This window comes from Mus musculus, chromosome 18, assembly GCF_000001635.26.
Source record: "Mus musculus strain C57BL/6J chromosome 18, GRCm38.p6 C57BL/6J".
NCBI classification, from domain to species: Eukaryota; Metazoa; Chordata; class Mammalia; order Rodentia; family Muridae; genus Mus; species Mus musculus.
Window position 1 is genome coordinate 5,575,145 of NC_000084.6, and position 21,068 is coordinate 5,596,212.

General features: G+C 43.9%; 1 protein-coding gene and 1 long non-coding RNA gene across 19 annotated transcripts in view; one reads left to right on the forward strand and one right to left on the reverse strand.

The window, feature by feature from the left end:
* Gm10125 (predicted gene 10125) overlaps positions 1–17,293 on the reverse strand; it is a 100,937-nt gene extending 83,644 nt beyond the window's left edge. The window contains exons 1-3 of the long non-coding RNA NR_033552.1: positions 17,016–17,293; positions 8,569–8,652; positions 7,868–7,989 (exon numbers count right to left, since the gene is read on the reverse strand). This is a non-coding gene — a long non-coding RNA (predicted gene 10125). The remainder of the gene's footprint in view (positions 1–7,867; positions 7,990–8,568; positions 8,653–17,015) is intronic.
* Positions 16,183–21,068, forward strand: part of Zeb1 (zinc finger E-box binding homeobox 1) — a 184,142-nt gene continuing 179,256 nt past the window's right edge. For 2 of the 18 annotated variants that reach the window (XM_030250405.1, XM_030250400.1), the window contains exons 1-2: positions 17,384–17,557; positions 18,569–18,775. Coding sequence is in view for 4 of the 18 variants with exons in the window: in NM_011546.3 (NP_035676.1) it covers positions 16,766–16,823 (58 nt within the window). In the remaining 14 variants the exon portion in view is untranslated. Of the gene's footprint in view, positions 16,656–16,715; positions 16,824–17,383; positions 17,558–17,713; positions 19,329–21,068 lie in introns of those variants that run through there. The other 16 variants (XM_030250404.1, XM_006525769.3, XM_030250403.1 and 13 more) reach the window with 14 other exon arrangements.

Here is a 21,068-nt window from a genome sequence, read left to right on the forward strand (position 1 = left end):
AGGTTTCTGCCTCAGGCCGCAGCAGAAGTCTCCTTGGCTCCGGGACTCCGCGGAGGGCAGGCTACACTGGTGAGGGTGTGGAATACAGAGGCCAGCCGTTTCTGGGAAAGGCGAGAGCCACAGAGCTTCTGAGGCGGCGCCATCTTCGGCTCCAGACAACCGGCCACCTTCCTGGCCAAAGCAACACAGCTTTGGGGAAAGATCCTGTTTTGGGCCTTCATCTTCAGCCAGGAGGAGGTCCAAACACCAGATAACTGTGCACCTTCCCTGAAAGAGGAGAGCTTGCCTGCAGAGACTGCTCTGACCACTGAAACTCAGAGAGAGCTAGTCTCTCACGTATGCTGATAGAGGGTAACAAAATCAACAGAGGAACAATCTCTAAACAAAGACAACTATAACAACTAACTCCAGAGATTGCCAGATGGCGAAAGGTAAACGTAAGAATCCTACTAACAGAAACCAGGACCACTCACCATCATCAGAACCCAGAACGCCCACTTCGCCCAGTCCAGGGCATCCTAACACACCTGAAAAGGTAGACCTGGATTTAAAAGCATATCTCATGATGATGGTAGAGGATATAAAGAAAGAATTTAATAATTCACTTAAAGAAATACAGGAGAACACTGCTAAAGAGTTACAAGTCCTTAAAGAAAAACAGGAAAACACAACCAAACAGGTAGAAGTCCTTATAGAAAAACAGGAAAACACATCCAAACAGATGATGGAAATGAACAAAACCATACTAGACCTAAAAAGGGAAGTAGACACAATGAAGAAAACCCAAAGTGAGGCAACGCTGGAGATAGAAACCCTAGGAAAGAAATCTGGAACCATAGATGCCAGCATCAGCAACAGCATACAAGAGATGGAAGAGAGAATCTCAGGTGCAGAAGATTCCATAGAGAACATCGGCACAACAATCAAAGAAAATGGAAAATGCAAAAAGATCCTAACTCAAAACATCCAGGAAATCCAGGACACAATGAGAAGACCAAACCTACGCATAATAGGAGTGGATGAGAATGAAGATTTTCAACTCAAAGGACCAGCAAAGATCTTCAACAAAATTATTGAAGAAAACTTCCAAAATCTAAAGAAAGAGATGCCCATGAACATACAAGAAGCCCACAGAACTCCAAATAGACTGGACCAGAAAAGAAATTCCTCCCGACACATAATAATCAGAACATCAAATGCACTAAATAAAGATAGAATACTAAAAGCAGTAAGGGAGAAAGGTCAAGTAACATATAAAGGCAGGCCTAATAGAATTACACCAGACTTTTCACCAGAGATTATGAAAGCCAGAAGATCCTGGACAAATGTTATGCAGACACTAAGAGAACACAAATTCCAACCCAGGCTACTATACCCAGCCAAACTCTCAATTACCATAGATGGAGAAACCAAAGTATTCCACAACAAAACTAAATTCACCCATTATCTCTCCACGAATTCAGCCCTTCAAAGGATAATAACAGAAAAAAACCAATACAAGGACGGGAACCACGCCCTAGAAAAAACAAGAAGATAATCCCTCAACAAAGCTAAAAGAAGACAGCCACAAGAACAGAATGCCAACTTTAACAACAAAAACAACAGGAAGCAACAATTACTTTTCCTTAATATCTCTTAATATCAATGGTCTCAACTCCCCATTAAAAAGACATAGACTAACAAACTGGCTACACAAACAAGACCCAACATTTTGCTGCTTACAGGAAACTCATCTCAGAGAAAAAGATAGACACTACCTCAGAGTGAAAGGCTGGAAAACAATTTTCCAAGCAAATGGTATGAAGAAACAAGCTGGAGTAGCCATCCTAATATCTGAGAAGATTGACTTCCAACCCAAAGTCATCAAAAAAGACAAGGAGGGGCACTTCATACTCATCAAAGGTAAAATCCTCTAAGAGGAACTCTCAATTCTGAATATCTATGCTCCAAATGCAAGGGCAGCCACATTCATTAAAGACACTTTAGTAAAGCTCAAAGCACACATTGCACCTCACACAATAATAGTGGGAGACTTCAACACACCACTTTCACCAATGGACAGATCATGGAAACAGAAACTAAACAGGGACACAGTGAAACTAACAGAAGTGATGAAACAAATGGACTTAACAGATATCTACAGAACATTTTATCCTAAAACAAAAGGATATACCTTCTTCTCAGCACCTCATGGTACCTTCTCTAAAACTGACCATATAATTGGTCACAAAACAAGCCTCAACATATACAAAAATATTGAAATTTTCCCATGCATCATATCAGATCACCATGGACTAAGGCTGATCTTCCATAACAAAATAAATAATAGAAAGCCAACATTCACGTGGAAACTGAACAACACTCTTCTCAATGATACCTTGGTCAAGGAAGGAATAAAGAAAGAAATTTAGGACTTTTTGGAGTTTAATGAAAATGAAGCCACAACATACCCAAACTTATGGGACACAATGAAAGCATTCCTAAGAGGAAAACTCATAGCTCTGAGTGCCTCCAAAAAGTAACTAGAGAGAGCACACATTAGCAGCTTGACAACACACCTGAAAGGTCTAGAAGAAAAGGAAGCAAATTCACCCAAGAGGAGTAGAAGGCAGGAAATAATCAAACTCAGGGGTGAAATCAACCAAGTGGAAACAAGAAGAACTGTTCAAAGAATCAACCAATCAAGGAGCTGGTTCTTTGAGAAAATCAACAAGATAGATAAACACTTAGCCAGACTCACTAGAGGGCACAGGGAAAGCATCCTAATTAACAAAATCAGAAATGAAAAGGGAGACATAACAACAGATCCTGCAGAAATCCAAAACACCATCAGATCCTTCTACAAAAGGCTATACTCAACAAAACTGGAAAACCTGGATGAAATGGACAAGTTCCTAGACAGATACCAGGTACCAAAGCTAAATCAAGATCAGGTTAATGTTCTCAACAGTCCTATATCCCCTAAAGAAATAGAAGCACTCATTAATAGTCTCCCAGCCAAAAAAAGCCCAGGACCAGACAGGTTTAGTGCAGAGTTCTATCAGACCTTCAAAGAAGACCTAATTCCAGTTCTTCAAAAACTATTCCACAAAATAGAAACGGAAGGTACTCTACCCAACTCATTCTATGAAGCCACAATTACTCTGATACCTAAACCACAAAAAGACCCAACAAAGATAGAGAACTTCACACCTATTTCCCTTATGAATATCGATGCAAAAATCCTCAATAAAGTTCTTGCTAACCGAATCCAAGAACACATCAAAACAATCATCCATCCTGACTAAGTAGGTTTCATCCCAGGGATGCAGGGATGGCTCAATATACGGAAATCCATCAATGTAATCCAGTATATAAACAAACTCAAAGACAAAAACCACATGATCGTCTCCTTAGATGCAGAAAAAGCATTTGACAAAATCCAACATCCATTCATGATAAAAGTCTTGGAAAGATCAGGAATTCAAGGCCCATACCTAAACATGATAAAAGCAATCTACAGCAAACCAATAGCCAACATCAAAGTAAATGGTGAGAAGCTGGAAGCAATCCCACTAAAATCAGGGACTAGACAAGACTGTCCACTCTCGCCCTACCTATTCAACATTGTACTTGAAGTCCTAGCCAGAGCAATTAGACAACAAAAGGAGATCAAGGGGATACAAATTGGAAAGGAAGAAGTCAAAATATCACTTTTTGCAGATGACATGATAGTATATATAAGTGACCCTAAAAATTCCACCAGAGAACTCCTAAGCCTGATAAACAGCTTCGGTGAAGTAGCTGGATATAAAATAAACTCAAACAAGTCAATGGCCTTTCTCTACACAAAGGATAAACAGGCTGAGAAAGAAATTAGGGAAACAACACCCTTCTCAATAGTCACAAATAATATAAAATACCTTGGCGTGACTCTAACTAAGGAAGTGAAAGATCTGTATGATAAGAACTTCAAGTCTCTAAAGAAAGAAATTAAAGAATATCTCAGAAGATGGAAAGATCTCCCATGCTCATGGATTGGCAGGATCAACATTGTAAAAATGGCCATCTTGCCAAAAGCAATCTACAGATTCAATGCAATCCCCATCAAAATTCCAACTCAATTCTTCAACGAATTAGAAAGGGCAATTGGCAGATTCATCTGGAATAACAAAAAACCGAGGATAGCAAAAACTCTTCTCAAGGATGAAAGAACCTCTGGTGGAATCACCATGCCGGACCTAAAACTGTACTACAGAGCAATTGTGATCAAACTGCATGGTACTGGTATAGTGACAGACAAGTAGACCAATGGAACAGAATTGAAGACCCAGAGATGAACCCACACACCTATGGTCACTTAATCTTTGACAAGGGAGCAAAAACCATCCAGTGGAAAAAAGACAGCATTTTCAACAAATGATGCTGGCACAACTGGCGGTTATCATGTAGAAGAATGCGAATTGATCCATTTCTATCTCCTTGTACTAAGGTCAAATCTAAGTGGATTAAGGAACTCCACATAAAATCAGAGACACTGAAACTTATAGAGGAGAAATTAGGGAAAAGCCCCGAAGATATGGGTACAGGGGAAAAATTCCTGAATAGAACAGCAATGGCTTGTGCTGTAAGATCAAGAATCGATAAATGGGACCTCATAAAATTGCAAAGCTTCTGCAAAGCAAAAGACACCGTCAATAAGACAAAAAGACCACCAACAGATTGGGAAAGGATCTTTACCTATCCCAAATCGGATAGAGGACTCATATCCAATATATATAAAGAACTCAAGAAGGTGGACTCCAGAAAATCAAATAACCCCATTAAAAAATGGGGCTCAGAGCTGAACAAAGAATTCTCACCTGAGGAATACCGAATGGCAGAGAAGCACCTGAAAAAATGTTCACCATCCTTAATCATCAGGGAAATGCAAATCAAAATAACACTGAGATTCCACTTCACTCTAGTCAGAATGGCTAAGATCAAAAACTCAGGTGACAGCAGATGCTGGCGAGGATGTGGAGAAAGGGGAACACTCCTCCATTGTTGGTGGGATTGCAAGCTTGAACAACCACTCTGGAAATCAGTCTGGCGGTTCCTCAGAAAATTGGACATAATACTACCGGAGGATCCTGCAATACCTCTCCTGGGCATATATCCAGAAGATGTCCCAACGAGTAAGAAGAACACATGCTCCACTATGTTCATAGCAGCCTCATTTATAATAGCCAGAAGCTGGAAAGAACCCAGATGCCCTCAACAGAGGAATGGATACAGAAAATGTGGTACATTTACAGAACGGAATACTACTCAGCTATTTAAAAAAATGAATTTATGAAATTCCTAGGCAAATGGATGGACCTGGAGGGTATCATCCTGAGTGAAGTAACCCAATCACAAAGGAACTCGCACAATATGTACTCACTGATAAGTGGATATTAGCCCAGAAACTTAGGATACCCAAGATATAAGATACAACTTGCCAAACGCATGAAATTCAAGAAGAACGAAGACCAAAGTGTGGACACTTTACCCTTTCTTAGAAATGGGAACAAAACACCCATAGAAGGAGTTACAGAGACAAAATTTGGAGCTATGACGAAAGGATGGACCATCTAGTGATTGCCATATGCAGGGATCCATCCCATAATCAGCTTCCAAATGCTGACACCATTGCATACACTAGCAAGATTTTGCTGAAAGGACCCAGATATAGCTGTCTCTTGTGAGACTATGCCGGGGCATAGCAAACACAGAAGTGGATGATCACAGTCAGCTATTGGATGGTTCACACGGCTCCTAATGGAGAAGCTAGAGAAATTACCCAAGGAGCTAAAGGGAACTGCAACCCTATAGGTGGAACAACAATATGAACTAACCAGTACTCGGGAGCTCTTGACTCTAGCTGCATATGTATCAAAAGATGGCCTAGTCAGTCATCACTGCAAAGAGAGGCCCATTGGACACGCAAACTTTATATGCCCCAGTACAGGGGAACGCCAGGGCCAAAAAGGGGCAGTGGGTGGGTAGGGGATTGGGGGGGGGTGGGTATGGGGGATCCTTTGGGATAGCATTGAAAATACCTAATAAAAAAATCTAAAAAAAAAAAAGAATAGCTTAAAGGGTTAATAGCATGTTCCATGTGCAAATGAACATGTTATAAATGATTTAAATTAATTATGATTTGAATTATATTTAAATATATATATATGTGTATATAATATATAAATAAAATTTAAAAAACAAAACAAACAAACAAAAAAAAACCCGTATGTGTGAATTAATGTACTACAGAGTGCATTGTTTACAAAGGTTCTTGTTCCATGTAAATGTTTTCTATCTGTGCTGGCTAGTTTTCATGTCATGTTGACATAAGGTAGGACCATCTTGAAAGAACGAGTCTCATAGGGTGGCCTGTAGGCACCTGTGTAGGGCACATTCTTGACTGATGTCAATGTGAGAGGCCCCAGACTATCGTGGGTTGTGTCTCCCCTCTGTTAGTGATCCCTCGGCTCTCTAAGACAGTAGGCTGCACAAGGCATAAGAAGCAAACCTATACACAGCACCTTCCACAGCCTCTGCTTCAGCTCCCGCCTCAGTGATGGACTCTGACCTGAGAGTTATAAGCGGAAATAAACCCTTCCTCTCCAGGTTATGGTGTTTCATCAAAGCAAAGGAAACTGAACTACAACACTATCTTTTATAAAATGACAAGGAATCCAAATGCTTCCAGTCACTATAAATAAACTCCCAACTTAGAAAAAAAAAAAAAAACCTTTAAGCACAGTGAAACAGTCTCTCATATAGATCACTCGGGAGGCGGCCTCAGCCTCAGGAGCAGCGGTCGCCATCTTGGTTCTGGGACTCCGCGGAACTTAGGAATTTAGTCTGCACAGGTGAGAGTCTGCACCACAGAAGCTGACAGCTTCTGGGAACTGCAAAAGCAACACAGCTTCTGAGAAAGGTCCTGTTTTGGGCCTTCTTCTTCGGCCAGGAGGAGGTCCAAACACAAGATATCTGCGCACCTTCCCTGTAAGAGAGCTTGCCAGCAGAGAGTGCTCTGAGCACTGAAACTCAGAGGAGAGAATCTGTCTCCCAGGTCTGCTGACAGACGGTAACAGAATCAACACAATCCTTCTCAAAAGGGAGCTAGCCATTCCTTTAGAAGACATAACGCACTAGAGAGATGGCTCACCTGTTAAAGAATAGGCTTACAATTAAGTAAGAGTTTGGTTTCCAGCACCCATGGCTGACTCTCCTCTTTAAGCCAGGCATGGCATTGTATGCCTCTAACCCTAGCATTCTGGTGGCAGAGGCATATCTCTGAGAGTTTCAGGTCAGCCTGTTCTATATATCAAGTTCTAGGACAGTCAGAGCTACCTGATAGACAGACACTGACGAAAGATTAGGTGTGTAGGTGTGTGTGCATGTCTCTATATGGGGGAGACAACCATGTCATTCCCATTTATTAATTCATTACAGGTTTGAGGAAATTTTTCCACAAAATGATATAAAAATCAAAACAAAACAAAATGGTAACAGTTTTTGTTCTTTATATAATATTACAATTAATTTAAACTCTCAACAATAGGTGACTGGTTTAGTATATTACAGTCCAATTATTAATTGAGGAATGTTACAATGCAGTAAAAAAAAAGAATATAAAGATCATGTAGACATAAAGAAAAACTTGGTAGGTAAAAAGGAGAAGTGTCAAACTAAAGCTATATGTAACCTTTATGTATATGCTCAAATTAATATTATAATTGTACAAAGTACACTTGTAGGAAAGATCTAATACAATTTTTAACCACAGTTGGGTCTGAGAAACCCTTTTCTCCTCTAAGTATCAGCAGGTAATGTTGTGGTTATGTCTCTACATACGTACCTCTCTGGGCCATCCGCATCCACGCACAGCCGGAAACAGAATGAGACAGTGGCACAGAAAGATGCAGAGGCCAAGCCAGTGCACCTGGATGGTTCCTGTAGCTCCAGCCCTACACTTGTGAGCTAAAAACAAAAGACAAAAAGTAAAAACAAAAAATGATAAAACCTCTTATCTTTATAAATTCTTATCATTTTGTGTCAGCCTTTTAAAGTGGTATCTGGGAAATTCAAACCAAGGAACAAAAGCTCAGAGTTTCTCTTATGATCCTTAACTCTTAGATGGATGGTAAGTACTGCATACCATCTTGCTCACTGTACTGCACATTGTGCTGTTTGTCCTAAATCAGTGGTTCGGTTGTGATTCCCATAGGGGTTGCATATCAGATATTTACATTACAATTCATAATAGTAGCAAAATTATAGTTATAAAGTAGCAACAAACTAACTTTATGGCTGGCCTCACCACAACTTGAACTGAAGTAAAGGGCTGCAGGGTTAGGAAGTTGAAGATCCAATGTCCTAGAGTGGGACATTTACTCCTCAAACAGCACACCTCTGAAAGTCACTACCATCCCCAGACAGCATGGCAGCTAATGCTCCAGCTGTGTTAGCTCTGCTGCCCCTCTGGCTCTCCATGCGGTCACTCCACCTGTGACTGGGGTGATATTCTTTTCAGCGGTGCTAGACACCAGGGAAACTTACACACTATCCCCTTGCTCTTCCTTGTGCTCCCTGCACGATGAGTCACCAGTGACAAGAACTCTCTCCCACTGCACAGGTGCCAGCCTATGTGTCACAAAGGAAAGAGGAAAAATGCAGAGCAAGGGAAGAGACTGGAGCAAAAAACAACAGAAGCAAAACAAAACAGCAACAAGAACAGCAAAGCACATAACAGTGCTGGTGGTGAGTGCTTGCCTGCCATGTATGCGGCTCGAGGTTCAACCCCAGTACCACTTGGAGGACGAGCTCAGCGAGCTCAGCGTTTGTGGCTGGAGAAATTGCTTAGTGTTAGGAGGACTACCTTGCAGAGAGCCCTAGTTTTGTGCCTAGCACTCACTTTGACCTATAACTGGGGCTCCAGGGGTTTTGACACCTTCTGCTCTTCACAAGCACCTGCAAGCCTGTAAACACATGTGCCCTGCACCCACATAATTTGAAATAATTTTTTTTAAAAAACTTGTAGTGAAATGAGGCATTTATGGGTATGTGGAAGAATGATGAGCTCTGTGAGGGAGCCTGCTTGCTGGTCACAGGAATTCTGACATACTCGACAGGCACAGATACTTTTAGTCCAGGCAAAGCAAGGAAATCTGCCTTCTCGGAACATAAAAAGGAACCTGGAAGATAGCAGACCTCGGTTCTATATTAGAACAAAAATCACAGGCAGAAAACAGCATGAATTGGTGGCTACCTTTGGGCTTCCTTCGCAATACTTGCTCATGTCTTGTTCATACCGCCTGGGATTGCAGACCTCACCTGTGACTCATTGGGATCCTCATGGTATATGTGCATCCACGTGGCTGTTCCTACTTGAACTCATTCTTAAATTCTAGTGAAAAATGCTAATGTCCTCTTATTGTTCTTCCTGCTCATCTTACTTTCCCTTCTCAGAATACAAAGTTACATCTTGTATGATGCAGTCCTCTTAAGATCCAAGGCAATACCCCAAATTCTCATAGCATCACTCACATAACCTGTCTCAGACTTGTCCACTGAGACAGTCTTACCTAGAACTAGGAACTCCTTATAGTCAAACCCTCCCGTCTGCAGGTTTAACTCTAGAAGGCTGTGCTTTCATCCTGGGATTCTGTATATCTTGTGATTTATTTCTGCTCCACTTGACTTCTGACAAGCTCCATCCTTTCCAATACAGACATCTTCTACCTTAGTGTCTCCTACATATAACCACCCCACCCCCTGCCATTTGTATGATGACTTTTGACAAATATGCTTCTCCCACAATCTGTAAGTTTCTTGAAGTCAGGGGCTGTGCTAGATATTAATAGATTCATGCTGTGTCTATCGCATAAAATGCTCTCAGGAACATAAGTTGAAGAAAAATAATTAATTCTTAATAATTAAATATTTCTATGTGACAATACTGCTAAATGTTCCATAAGGAGTATCGATTAATTAACATAATAATGGAAAGCTGCTTAAAAATTAAAGATAAAGACTAAAATTAAAGTTAAACAAGTTAATAAAACCTTTTTTCTCAATCACAAAACTTTCAATGTATAATACAATCCCTACCAAAGTTAGCTAGGACTCGGTTAGTCATGTCCCAGGGGAACATAAGGTTACAGGCAAAACTGAACTTGCTTACCAGCTGATCTTAAAGCAGAAAGACAGCCTCAATTATCTAGGCAGGCTACATTCATCACCAAGGCATCTGCCATGTGGGGTAGCATAAAGAACCAGAGAGCAGATGACTGGAGAAAGGCTCTGCAGATGTCCATGAGTCTGGAGATGGAGAAAGAGGCCCAAGAACTAAGGAATATGAGTGGCCATCAAAGCTGGAAAGGAAAAGAGATGTTCCCCTCTAAAGTTTTCTGATGGTTCCTAATCCTGCAAAAGCCTCAATAGAAAATCTTTTTGCCTTGTGATACCCATTTCAGACCTCCAGGATGATAAGTTATTAAGTGTGGTTTTCATACACTGGTGGTCCGTGTTTTCACAGCAGCAAGAGAACATTAATACATACACGCACACTAGACAGGAGTACTGCTGGCTGAATACCAAGATATCTTAAGAGAATGGCAGCTTACCCGTGGTGTCTCTCTCTCTATAAGAGAAAGACAGGCTGGTTCCTTATCTCATTGCCAGGAACTCTGCCCCTTCAGGTTTGTTCTGCCTTCCCTTGGGAGCCTGGCACAGTAGGCTTGATTTCAATCAACAGGGAGAAGCCCAGGAATGGCTAGTCATAGCTTGTGAAGGCTGCCTCAGAGCTGTACACACTACTTCAGCTTCTATCACACTGGGAAGAACTAGTGGCATGGTGGCACCTGGGCACATGCAAGGAGGGAGAATCAGAGCCATTACTAGGAATAGCCTCGTGGTAAGAACAGACAGTCCTGTCTTACAAAGATTATGAAGCACCCCAGGATCAGTGCTGTAAGTGCATATAAACTCTGATTTTAAAAACTATTCTGAAGTTATCTCATCTAGATTTTAGGTAAGGACAGAGCTTTCATTCTATCCTTATGGGATAATTAGTGTCTGACATTTTGTATGAATACTCACTAGGATATTTGTCTCCATTCAAATTTCAATTTAGAAGCAATGGAACTGGGACTCCTGGTTGACAGGTTGCACAACAGTTCTTACTCCAACTTATGTATTCTTCAGGGTCCTGGCAGGTGGTGCTGACGGGGTAACTGAAGGGAGTTTAATGAGGAAAGTTCTTACAAAGGTGGACACAGCTCTTCAGGGAAGGAATGACAGGGAATCTAACCATCATGTCTCTAGGCCTGAAGGCACAGGGAGGGAAGCAGTTTCTATAACTTGGCTACAAGACACAGGCATCTGGCAGGATCCATAGCCCTAGTTGAAGATGGAGCTGTAGCCACAGGGAGGGAATATTCTGGACTTGCTCTTTCCTTTAATCTTTTGCCAAGGCTTCTCCAACTGTCCAAAAGCAAACAGAACTGGGGACACGAGCAAAGGAGCCTGACAATATGGGCCCTGGAAGGCAGCCCCTCAGGGACTGCCAGGCAGAGACTGGGCTTCACTAGACACACCAGGAATCACCACAAGAGCAAGCACAACTCTAGAGTTGGATCAACTTTTTAAAACCTTGGCCTACAAGACAAAGGGAAAGGATCCAAACAGAACTATGTCAGACCTGGAACAAAGAAAGAGAAAGAGAATGACTAAAAAGTAAAATAGTGGGGTGTGGCCCAGTGTGTGGCCTCAATATGTAAGATAAAGAAAAGCAGTAAAGGACCAGAAGCAAGAGGTGAAGGGATGGTCGAGGTCAGACCAGGGACGTAAGAGTTGTGGATGTAACTCAACATGGGTTTCTACTGCTAACCTTTTCATGTGACCTTAACACAATGGTCAAAGATTTAAAACAGGCTACTCACTTTTTTAAAAATTTTAACTGTGAACTAGATATGTTCCAAGAGATAAGTGCTAGCAGTGCCTGTGACTGAGACCATGAATTACAGAAAGCCAGGAGTATAAGCCAAAGAACAGATGTACTCTGTAACAAAATCAGCCAGCTGCTAAGAGAACTCAAAATGCCAAACAAAGACATACTCAGAAACAAAGGGGCAAAGACAGCAATGCAAACCAAATGCCAGACCCCTGATACTGTGGTAAGTACAGTCCACTCAAAACCATTTGTTCAGGCTGGGCTCTCTGGTGTCAATCACCTGAGCACATCACTCATGTTCACACATGGTATCAATAAAGGATACATTCTTTAAGAGCAGTTCTTGAAATTAATCCACATTAACTATTGTATTAGCTTCTGGAGATGATCAATGACATTTTGCAACTATCTCCCTAAGTAAGTTTATGCTTCTATATCAGATGTTTTGAGAATGCCACCTATGTTAATAGCCCTGCCTGTTAACAGCGTGTTGGTTTCTATTGAGAGTGGGAGGCTTTTCCTTAAAGAGAAGCTTTGTGATGCAGTACATAATAAAAGTTACCTGGAGGCATGAGGAAAACATGGTCCTTTGTCATCTCCAAGGAGGCTTTATTAGTGAAGCTGACACAGGCCCTGAGGAGGGCTGCTAGCTAAGCATCTTCAGGGTCTGGCTGCAGACTGGCTGAACAGCAGCTATGAGATGACCACCAGCTTCACCCACTATGAACAACTGATCCAGTCTCAACTTAGCCATTGCATGGAAGCAGCTTGAAGGGCCCCTGCATTCTTTCTGTTTTTTTTTTGGGGGGGGGGGGTCCTGAGACAGGGTTTCTCTGTATAGCCCTGGAACTCACTCTAGATTGGCCTTGAACTCAGAAGGGCCCCTGCATTTTTTTAAAAAATGTGTTCTGGTCATTTTTTTTTTTTTTTTTTTGTCAACCAGACACAAGCTAGAGTCATTTGAGAGGAGGGAGCCTCAACTGAGAAAATGCCCCCCACCAGAGTGACTTGTAGTATATTTTCCTAATTGATGACCAACATGTGAGCCCACTGTGGGCAGTGTCATTCCTAGGATGGTGGTCCTAAATGCTATAAGAAAGCAGGCTAAGCAAGCCATGAGGATCAAGCCAGTAAGCAGCACTCCTGCCATGGCCTCTGCAACAATCCCTATTTGCAGGCTCCTGCCCTGGCTTCCTTCAGTAATAAAAATCTGATTTGAGACTGGCAAGCTTGAATAAATCCTTTCATTCCTGGTGGGGTTAGAATAACAATGGCTCCCACAGGTTCATATATTTGAATGCTCAGTCATGTTCAAGTGGAAATATTTGGGAAGGACTAGGGGGTGTGGCCTGTGGGAGGAGGTATGTCACCGAAAGTGTGCTTTAAGGTTTAAAAAGCCTATGCCCACATAGAGTCACTCTCTGCCTGCAATCAGCATATAAAACTCTTAGCTACTGCTCTAAGCGCATGGTTGCCTGCTTTCTCCAATGATGATCATGCACTAACCCTCTGAAACTGTAAGCAAGCCCTCAGTTAAATGCTTTCTTTTATAAAAACTACCTTAGTCAGTAGATGTCTCTTCACGGCAACAGAACAGTAACTAGAATATCCTCCAAGTTGCCTTTGGTCATGGTACTTTATCAGCAATGGAAACCCCAGGGAACATGTATGGAGAACACTCTCCTTCAAAGGTCTAATGTGAAACAGGCACTGGATGGAGAGGAAGCACTGGCAGAGGAGTCTTCCATGACATTACCTAGAGAACCATAGTCATACATCTCAAATGTACTTGGACAGTGAGGTGGCCTTGATACAAAACACCCAGTAACTTCAAAATAGTCATCTATCAGAGCTTATCCTGACTTGTAAGCCAGTCTTACATGAAAAGCAAGTGTGTGCATAGGGTATGAAAATTGTATAGAAAATTCAGAATCGGATGGATACACTTACATCTTCCCATTAAATTTTGAAAATACAGCAATCCACATGTTACAGTATATCTTGCTCAACATATACAATCCTAGTACCCAAAGCAGTGTCAACATCCCGCTAACAAATGCACAAACTGAAGGCATGTTCTGTGATACACCAGTCACTGCAAACAAGACATGATGCAAGTTAAACTCACTGGCCTCCTTAGCCCTTCTACCTATTCTTATTTTGAAACAGCATCTCCCGTAGCCCAGGCTGTCATGGAACTCAGTATATAGCCAAGGATTTTCTTGAACTTCTGATCCTCCTTTATCTACCTCCCAAGGGCTGGATTTAGTCTAAATTTTAATATGTATTTCCTTTATAACTTGATTCCAAAGATTTTCCCCATTCTTTGGTTAAGATAAAGCTGTCACATAGAATAAAGTTTTAAGCAGTGTTCTATATTCTGAGACTTACTTCTGTCTGCTCTCTCTAGCAAAGATTTCAAATATCTTCAATAACATTATAGAAATACGAACAGAAGCCAAATATTTAATTTGTAAATTATCAAAGGTTTTTGTGAAAGTGAAACTTTGTGTAGATTTGGCTCACCAGTATTTCCTGGATGTATTTTAAAAATCAAACTGAGCAGAAGTAATGCCTTAGGGAAAAGGAAAATGAAAACGGAGAGCTTACGGTCTAGAAAGGCCATGGATGGTAGCTACAGGGCTTCACTCACCTTAACAGTTCCGGAAACGATGATAAAGTAAGGCACACAACCTTTACTTTATTGATAAGAACAGGTTCAGGAAACTTAGACAAAACCTATTCCAGAAATATTTATTAAACTTTACAAGGCGGTTAAGCACTCTGGTAGGTGCTGAGGATACAGACAATCCCACGGAAAGGTTACTGTCCCCATAGTTAATACTGCAGCCCAGCCCAACTACATCTGTAAGCACAGAAGGAACTAAGTTTCTTCTGGGCTGTTTGTGTGTCCATGATTGTTAGGCTGAGGAATAACACAGAAGTGTTCACAAGCCAGGAAAAGAACTGAAAGTGTGACCCCTCCAAGTTTAAGGGAAGGTAAAATTGTGGTAGAGAGAACATTTTCTTTTCTTTTTGGCTGGAAACTAGACAATTTCCAGTAAAAGACAAAAGTTTATGATGTGATTCAGAAAGTCACAGAGGCCTGGCCATGGCTCATTTGAGTAATGCCAGGTACTCAAGATGCCAAGGACTAAATCACACATGGTGATTCAAGGCCACAAATCTGAGGACACGATTCTAACACGTATGTTTCAGTGAACACAGTACTGAAGAAGCACTGCCTGTATGAACTAGACCAAGAAAAAGTCTAGTTTTGCAGTGAACAGATCTGATATGCAAACTACATGTATAGTCCTATTATTCAGACACAGCAAATGTGGGAAGGGTTTAATCTATAGCCAGCACTTTTTAATTACTGGACTCTGGCTGTACACTTACTTACGTTTAATGAATCTTTAACATCTCATGGTTGGTGCTGTTTGTTTTTACAGACAGGGTCTCACTATACAAATCAAAGTTGGCTTGGTACGTGTGACCTTCCTGCCTCCACCTCCCACATTTAAAGACTGCTGGTGTGTATCGCCATAAAAAAACCCTTCCTTGGGTATGGCAGACTCCGTAGGCAGAAACCTACCAGCAGGTGTCATTTATCCATACTGTGCTGATTTAATGTAGTATTTCTTACATTATAAGGCATGTTTATGGTATGTTATCTCTATCCATAAAAACAATACAATAACTACATATATGAAACAATGGCTTAGTTCATTTATCTCATAGAGTGGTCCCACATAATTCCTCCTTTGAAAAGGGGTGGGAAGCAGGGGGAGAAGGGTCAACTTAAGTCCCTATTTCTGAAAACAGGTATCAAGGTATTTTGGGTCTTGAACAAAGTCGAAGGACTTAAGATAAAAACCAGCGTCAGCCCACATTAGTAACCCTTGCTTTTAGCTTTGAGGCCCTCCCAGTGCGACAACTGCTCAGATAAGTGTAAAATTTAGTTATTTTGAGACAGGGTTCCACTCTGTAGCCCAAACTCTCAGACATCCTCCTGCCTCAGGCTCCTGACTTTTCGGGTTACAGGTTATGCCTCAATGGCAAGTCACTACAACCCTGAGTATGGCCACCCTGGGATCCTGCAGGATAGGATAGGCAGGGTGACAGGTGATCTAGGCGCTGGCACCGTGCGGGGGATTACTCATGCTGCTTTCCTGTGAGCGGAATTTCTTGCGGGCCTCTCTGTCCTGCTGAAGTTCAACCTAACTGCAGTCACTTCCCGTCCGGGTAGGCTGGGGAAACCCGCGCGTCCGTGGGAGGGGAGGAAGGCAGCAGAACGAGCCAGGTAGCTCGCGAGCGACGCGTCCCGGCTGTCCACGTCCCCGGCGCGCACGTGCGGGTCGCCGCACCAACAGCAGGAGCGCGCGGGTCTCCGCAAAGTGCGCAACTCGTCTGCGTGGGGGATGAGCGGGTGTGGCCCATGCCGCCAGCTCAACCTGGCCTAGGAAGCCACGCTGTCGCCTCCCATTCCTGTCCCCAGAGCCCCAGCACTATTCTCCGCTACTCCACCACACCTGAGCAAAACTTTTCCCTCGCCTTCAAGATTCAAACTCTGCAGCGTCCAAGGCTGCCGCAAACCACCCCGGCCCTAGCAACAAGGTTCCGGCCGTAGAGCGAGCGCCGCTAGGTGTTAGGAAGGTGATGTCGTAAAGCCTCGAGTGTCGTAAACCAGGTGCGGTGGGGAGGGGGAGGGGTGGAGGCCGCGGGTGGGGGGGGGAAGGGGAGGGAGGGAGGGAGGGAGGGAGGAGGTGACTCGAGCATTTAGACACAAGCGAGAGGATCATGGCGGATGGCCCCAGGTGTAAGCGCAGAAAGCAGGCGAACCCGCGGCGCAATAACGGTGAGTGGCGGAGGGGCCCGGTGCGGCGGCGGGCAGCGGGCGGCCGGGCGAGGGGCGCAGGGCCAAGCGGGCCGGGGGCGGCGGCGGGGCCGGGCCGAGTAGAGTGGGAAAGTAAAGTAGTGCGCCCCGCTGCCGCTGCCGCCGCCGCTGCCGCCGCCGCCGCGGCTGCTGGACTGGACCGTTATGTCTTACCTGCCTCTGCGCCTAGCGGCTCCGGCGGCCGCCGGGGACCGTTAGCTGCGCCGCATCCCGCCGCCGCGCCCGGCCACTTTTCCGCCCGCGGGTGGAGCGGCTGTTGCTTCTTTCCGCACTTTCTCCACTCTTGCTGCCCCTCGGCGCCTCCCCGCGCGCGATCCTCTCTCCGCGCAGGCCGCAGCGGCGGGGAACAAACTTGCGGCGGGCGGGCGCGGGCTGCGGGGCGGGCGCGGGCGGGAGAGGACGGGCGGCCGCGGGCTGGTTGCGTGTCGGCTGCGTGTCGGCCGTGCGCGCGTGTGCGCGGGAGCGGGCGCTGCGCGCCCGGTCGGGCGCCCGCGGGAAAGTTGCGCCCCGCGCGCTCGCGGGCGGGCGGGGATGGGGACGCGCGGGGCCGGCGTGAGTCGGCGCCCAGGGGGCTGGAACCCCGCGCCTGCGGTGCCCGTCGGGGGCCGGGCACGCTCTAGTGGCTCCTAGCTGCTGCCACGGGGCGGGTGTGTGCGTGGACTCGCCGCCTGCGGGCCGGGAAATAGCACAGACAGGTCGGGACGCCCGGGCAGCCGAGTCCGGGCGGGCACGGGGCTGTGTGCATGCGCCTCGCTTTGGTTCTTTCGGTTTGGGGAAGTTGTTACCTGGGCCCAATGCGCCAGCAGAGGACAGATAATGGAGCTGGGCTGGCGCTCACAGTCGCGAGTGGGGCGGGTGGGGGAGGGGGCGGGCGGCCCGACGAGCGCACGGGGCTGCGGCTCGCGGTGCAGCTGCGCGGGGTATTGATTTCCGCGGATGTGCCAGGGAAACACACTCCTCGGCCTGACCACAGAGTTTTTTGTTGTTGTTGGTGGTGGGTTTTTTGTTTTGTTTTGTTTTGTTTTGTTTGTTTTGTTTTAAAGGGAAAAAAAGCCACAGGCACTAGGAGAGAATGAAACACCCCGACTTGTGTCGGTGGGTGCCCCGTGGGCTCTCCCAACGTAGGGAGACGCGGGAGTTGCTGGATGGTGCCTCTCTTAGGCGAGTGTGTGCTCGCGGCTCCAGCGCGGACAGCCTCTGCTCCTGGTCATTGTCTGGACAGTCCCTGCGGCGGCGGCCGAGGGATGCCCCCGCCCGGGTACCTGCGTGTGGTGATGGGCGGCCACAGCCCTGTGCTGCTGCGGCCGCGGCTATATAAGGAATTCCTCATGCCTTTCGCACCCAGTGGCTCCGTGGGGCTCCTGCGGGGTGTTGAACGACGAGTTTTTAAGATTGGGGGAATAAATGCGCCCCTGATGGCATCGATGTGTTGTCCAGAGAACTAGGAAATCCTGTTTAAGTGGCAACCCTGGCGCGCCCCCACGCCCCACCCCCGCCCGGCCTGCATTGCTCCCTCCCCTCCGGGATGCCAAACGCCAGGTTTTGTAACCTTTCCTGGCAATTTTAGATTTTGTGTGGGATTTCCTGTCTAGAAGCAGATACAAAGATTTTAGGCTGTTCCAAAGAGGTTTCTTCTCGGTTTTAAACACATTTTGAATATATCTGAGCCCACATTAAAATCCCCGGTGCCATGAATGATTTTTCAGTTGTTCAGATAAACGTTGCATTTCGGAGAAGCCTGCTCGTTCTTTCGAAGGGAAAGGTGTGTTGGTAGCGTCATTGTGGAGAGGTGACTGGTTGTGGCAAGGACCTGAGCACAGACTACCGCAATTGTAATTTCCTGCTTCTAGCGTCAAATAGTGTCTGTTCTACATTGAGCTGTTGCTGCTATTGCTGATGTGGCTTTATGAAAGGTAAGTTGGTTAGGAGAGGGCTGTTCACTGCTCTTACATTATTTAAAATGTTAATCGCCAGAGAAAGGGGCTTTTCTTATTGCTGACGACATGTGTGTGACATGTGAGTCTGAACCACCCAGTGTCTGTGCAGCTGCTGTAAACATGTTTACCTGAACAGGAAAGAATGGATTTTTTTCCTAGCAACCCTGTGATATTAAAATATCACATACGTAAGGCATATCAACAGATGACTTAACGGGGGAAGGCTCTTCTGAAAGGTGCTTGAAATCAACAGGAAAAAGGAGATTCTTGATCGCTGCAGCAAATGGCAACTTGTGCAGGTAGAAATAAGATGGTGTTTAGTTTTTTTCCTGCGTCTATGTCAGCCTCCTTTTTGCTGCCTTCCTTTTCAAGGGAGGGATTTATTTACCAGGCTTGCTGTCAGTGTTTTTCCTTTGTGTTTAATATTAGAAAAACAGATTTGGGGCTCTTGTGCCTGAAATGTCTTGACTGCAGTATGCATTTCTCGGAGAAAACAAAAGGTGTGCGAGAGAGCTCGTTGCTACCACAGGTATCTCCCGTTTCCATCACTTTTGGCTCTCTCTTTGTATTTCCTTTTTGTTCTCAAATGCTTTCATCTATCGCTCACCATTGCAGCCATTAAGAACGAAGTTATATGCATTGTGTTGTGAAATCTGGGGATAGGTACTGGTCAATATTTCTCAGCAATGCAGTCATATTTAAGTTGCAGATGTTTCAGCAGAGGATTGTCTGGAAAAATGTTAACTCTTAAAATCCATTTAAATGAATAAGTAGTGGTATATAAAATGGGAAATAGTAATGGATATATTTTATATTATTTATGTATAAATAATATTTGTATTCATTTTGAAATACATATTTTATGGCTAAGCCAGCAGCAAAACGTTTTTATTTTCCTTCTATAATATGGCTATAGGCTAGGACGCTGATGACAGCACTAAGAATTGTAACTTAACAAGGGTGAAGGGTTGAGCAGGCTTGCCTACATCATGGGGCCTTGTGTGAGGATGCTGTGGTGATGCTAGGTGACTAGAGGAATGGCAGAAGAATTGATGAAATTGATGTTTACTATTTAGAATGTGATGCTTTGTTGTATTTTAAAATATTTTCTCTTTCCCAAAGTTCTATTCTTTTCCTTTCCCGTTTTTATTCTTGACAAATGAGCTCTAGCTCTTGATGACTGCATGCTGACTAATTCACCTTAGATGGAATAGCAGGCACATACCTTTCTATCATTAGCATCATTTCTTCTTGCTGTCTTGGAAAACCACCAGTAGAGGATGCTAGGAAAAACGACTATTGTAGCATCAGAAGCTGTGGGTCTTCTGTACTGATAGGGAATCCTTCTGTGTCCTTCCGAGCCTTTAAAACCAGCCTAAGTGCTTTTTAGTTTACTGATACCACAAAGGTAGAAATGTGTTCACATGAATATCATATGAATATACTCACACATTTAAGCTTTAAAATCTTGTGATTGTACTCTTTGGTATCACATTAAAGCAGTTATAAAAAGTTTGGTTTTAGATTTGAGAAAGAAAATGAAATAACTATATTTATTTTGTATATTCACCACTGTACTATTTAACCTGTTGTTATTGCTGCTGTTGTTGTTATTGTTGATAGTAGGGGTTTTGAAAAAACGCATTTTCAAATGTTAAAGATGTCCGTGGTTAGGTATGGTAAAGGAGGTTTCAATGAAGTGGCTGATAGATAGTACTGGGGAGTGATTTCCCTACATAAACTGAAGACGGGAGATAGGCTGGGGAACTGAGGTGGACGCTAGGCTCCTGTTGTGTGCTTGAAGCCTTTGGTTTGATCTTTGGTCCTGTGAGCCTCTTATGAGTGGTGGTCCCTTCTCATTCCATACACATCTTTAGTGAAGAATCCTGCAGCACATTAGCTTTAAATCGATCAGTTATAAATTAAGAAGAACAAATTTTTGAGGCTTTAATGATTTTTAAGCTATTTGTTAATTACTACCTTAAGTAAACTGAGATGTACACTGAGATGATAACTTTGGCCTATAAATAATAACATGAAACTCTTAAATATTTAGTTATGCTCTTGTTTGTGTTTCTATGGCTATGTTAAGATAACTATAAACCTTAAGCCTTGCACTCAGTCAAAAATTAGAAGCAGTTCTTTCCCTGTTTATTGTAATATAGCTGTAGAAATGCAATGGTGACTGCCATAATGTAGTACTCACACCGTCTGTCTTGAATAAATAGGACTAACCTGACTTGTCACATAAGTCTGTGTGAATTTCCCA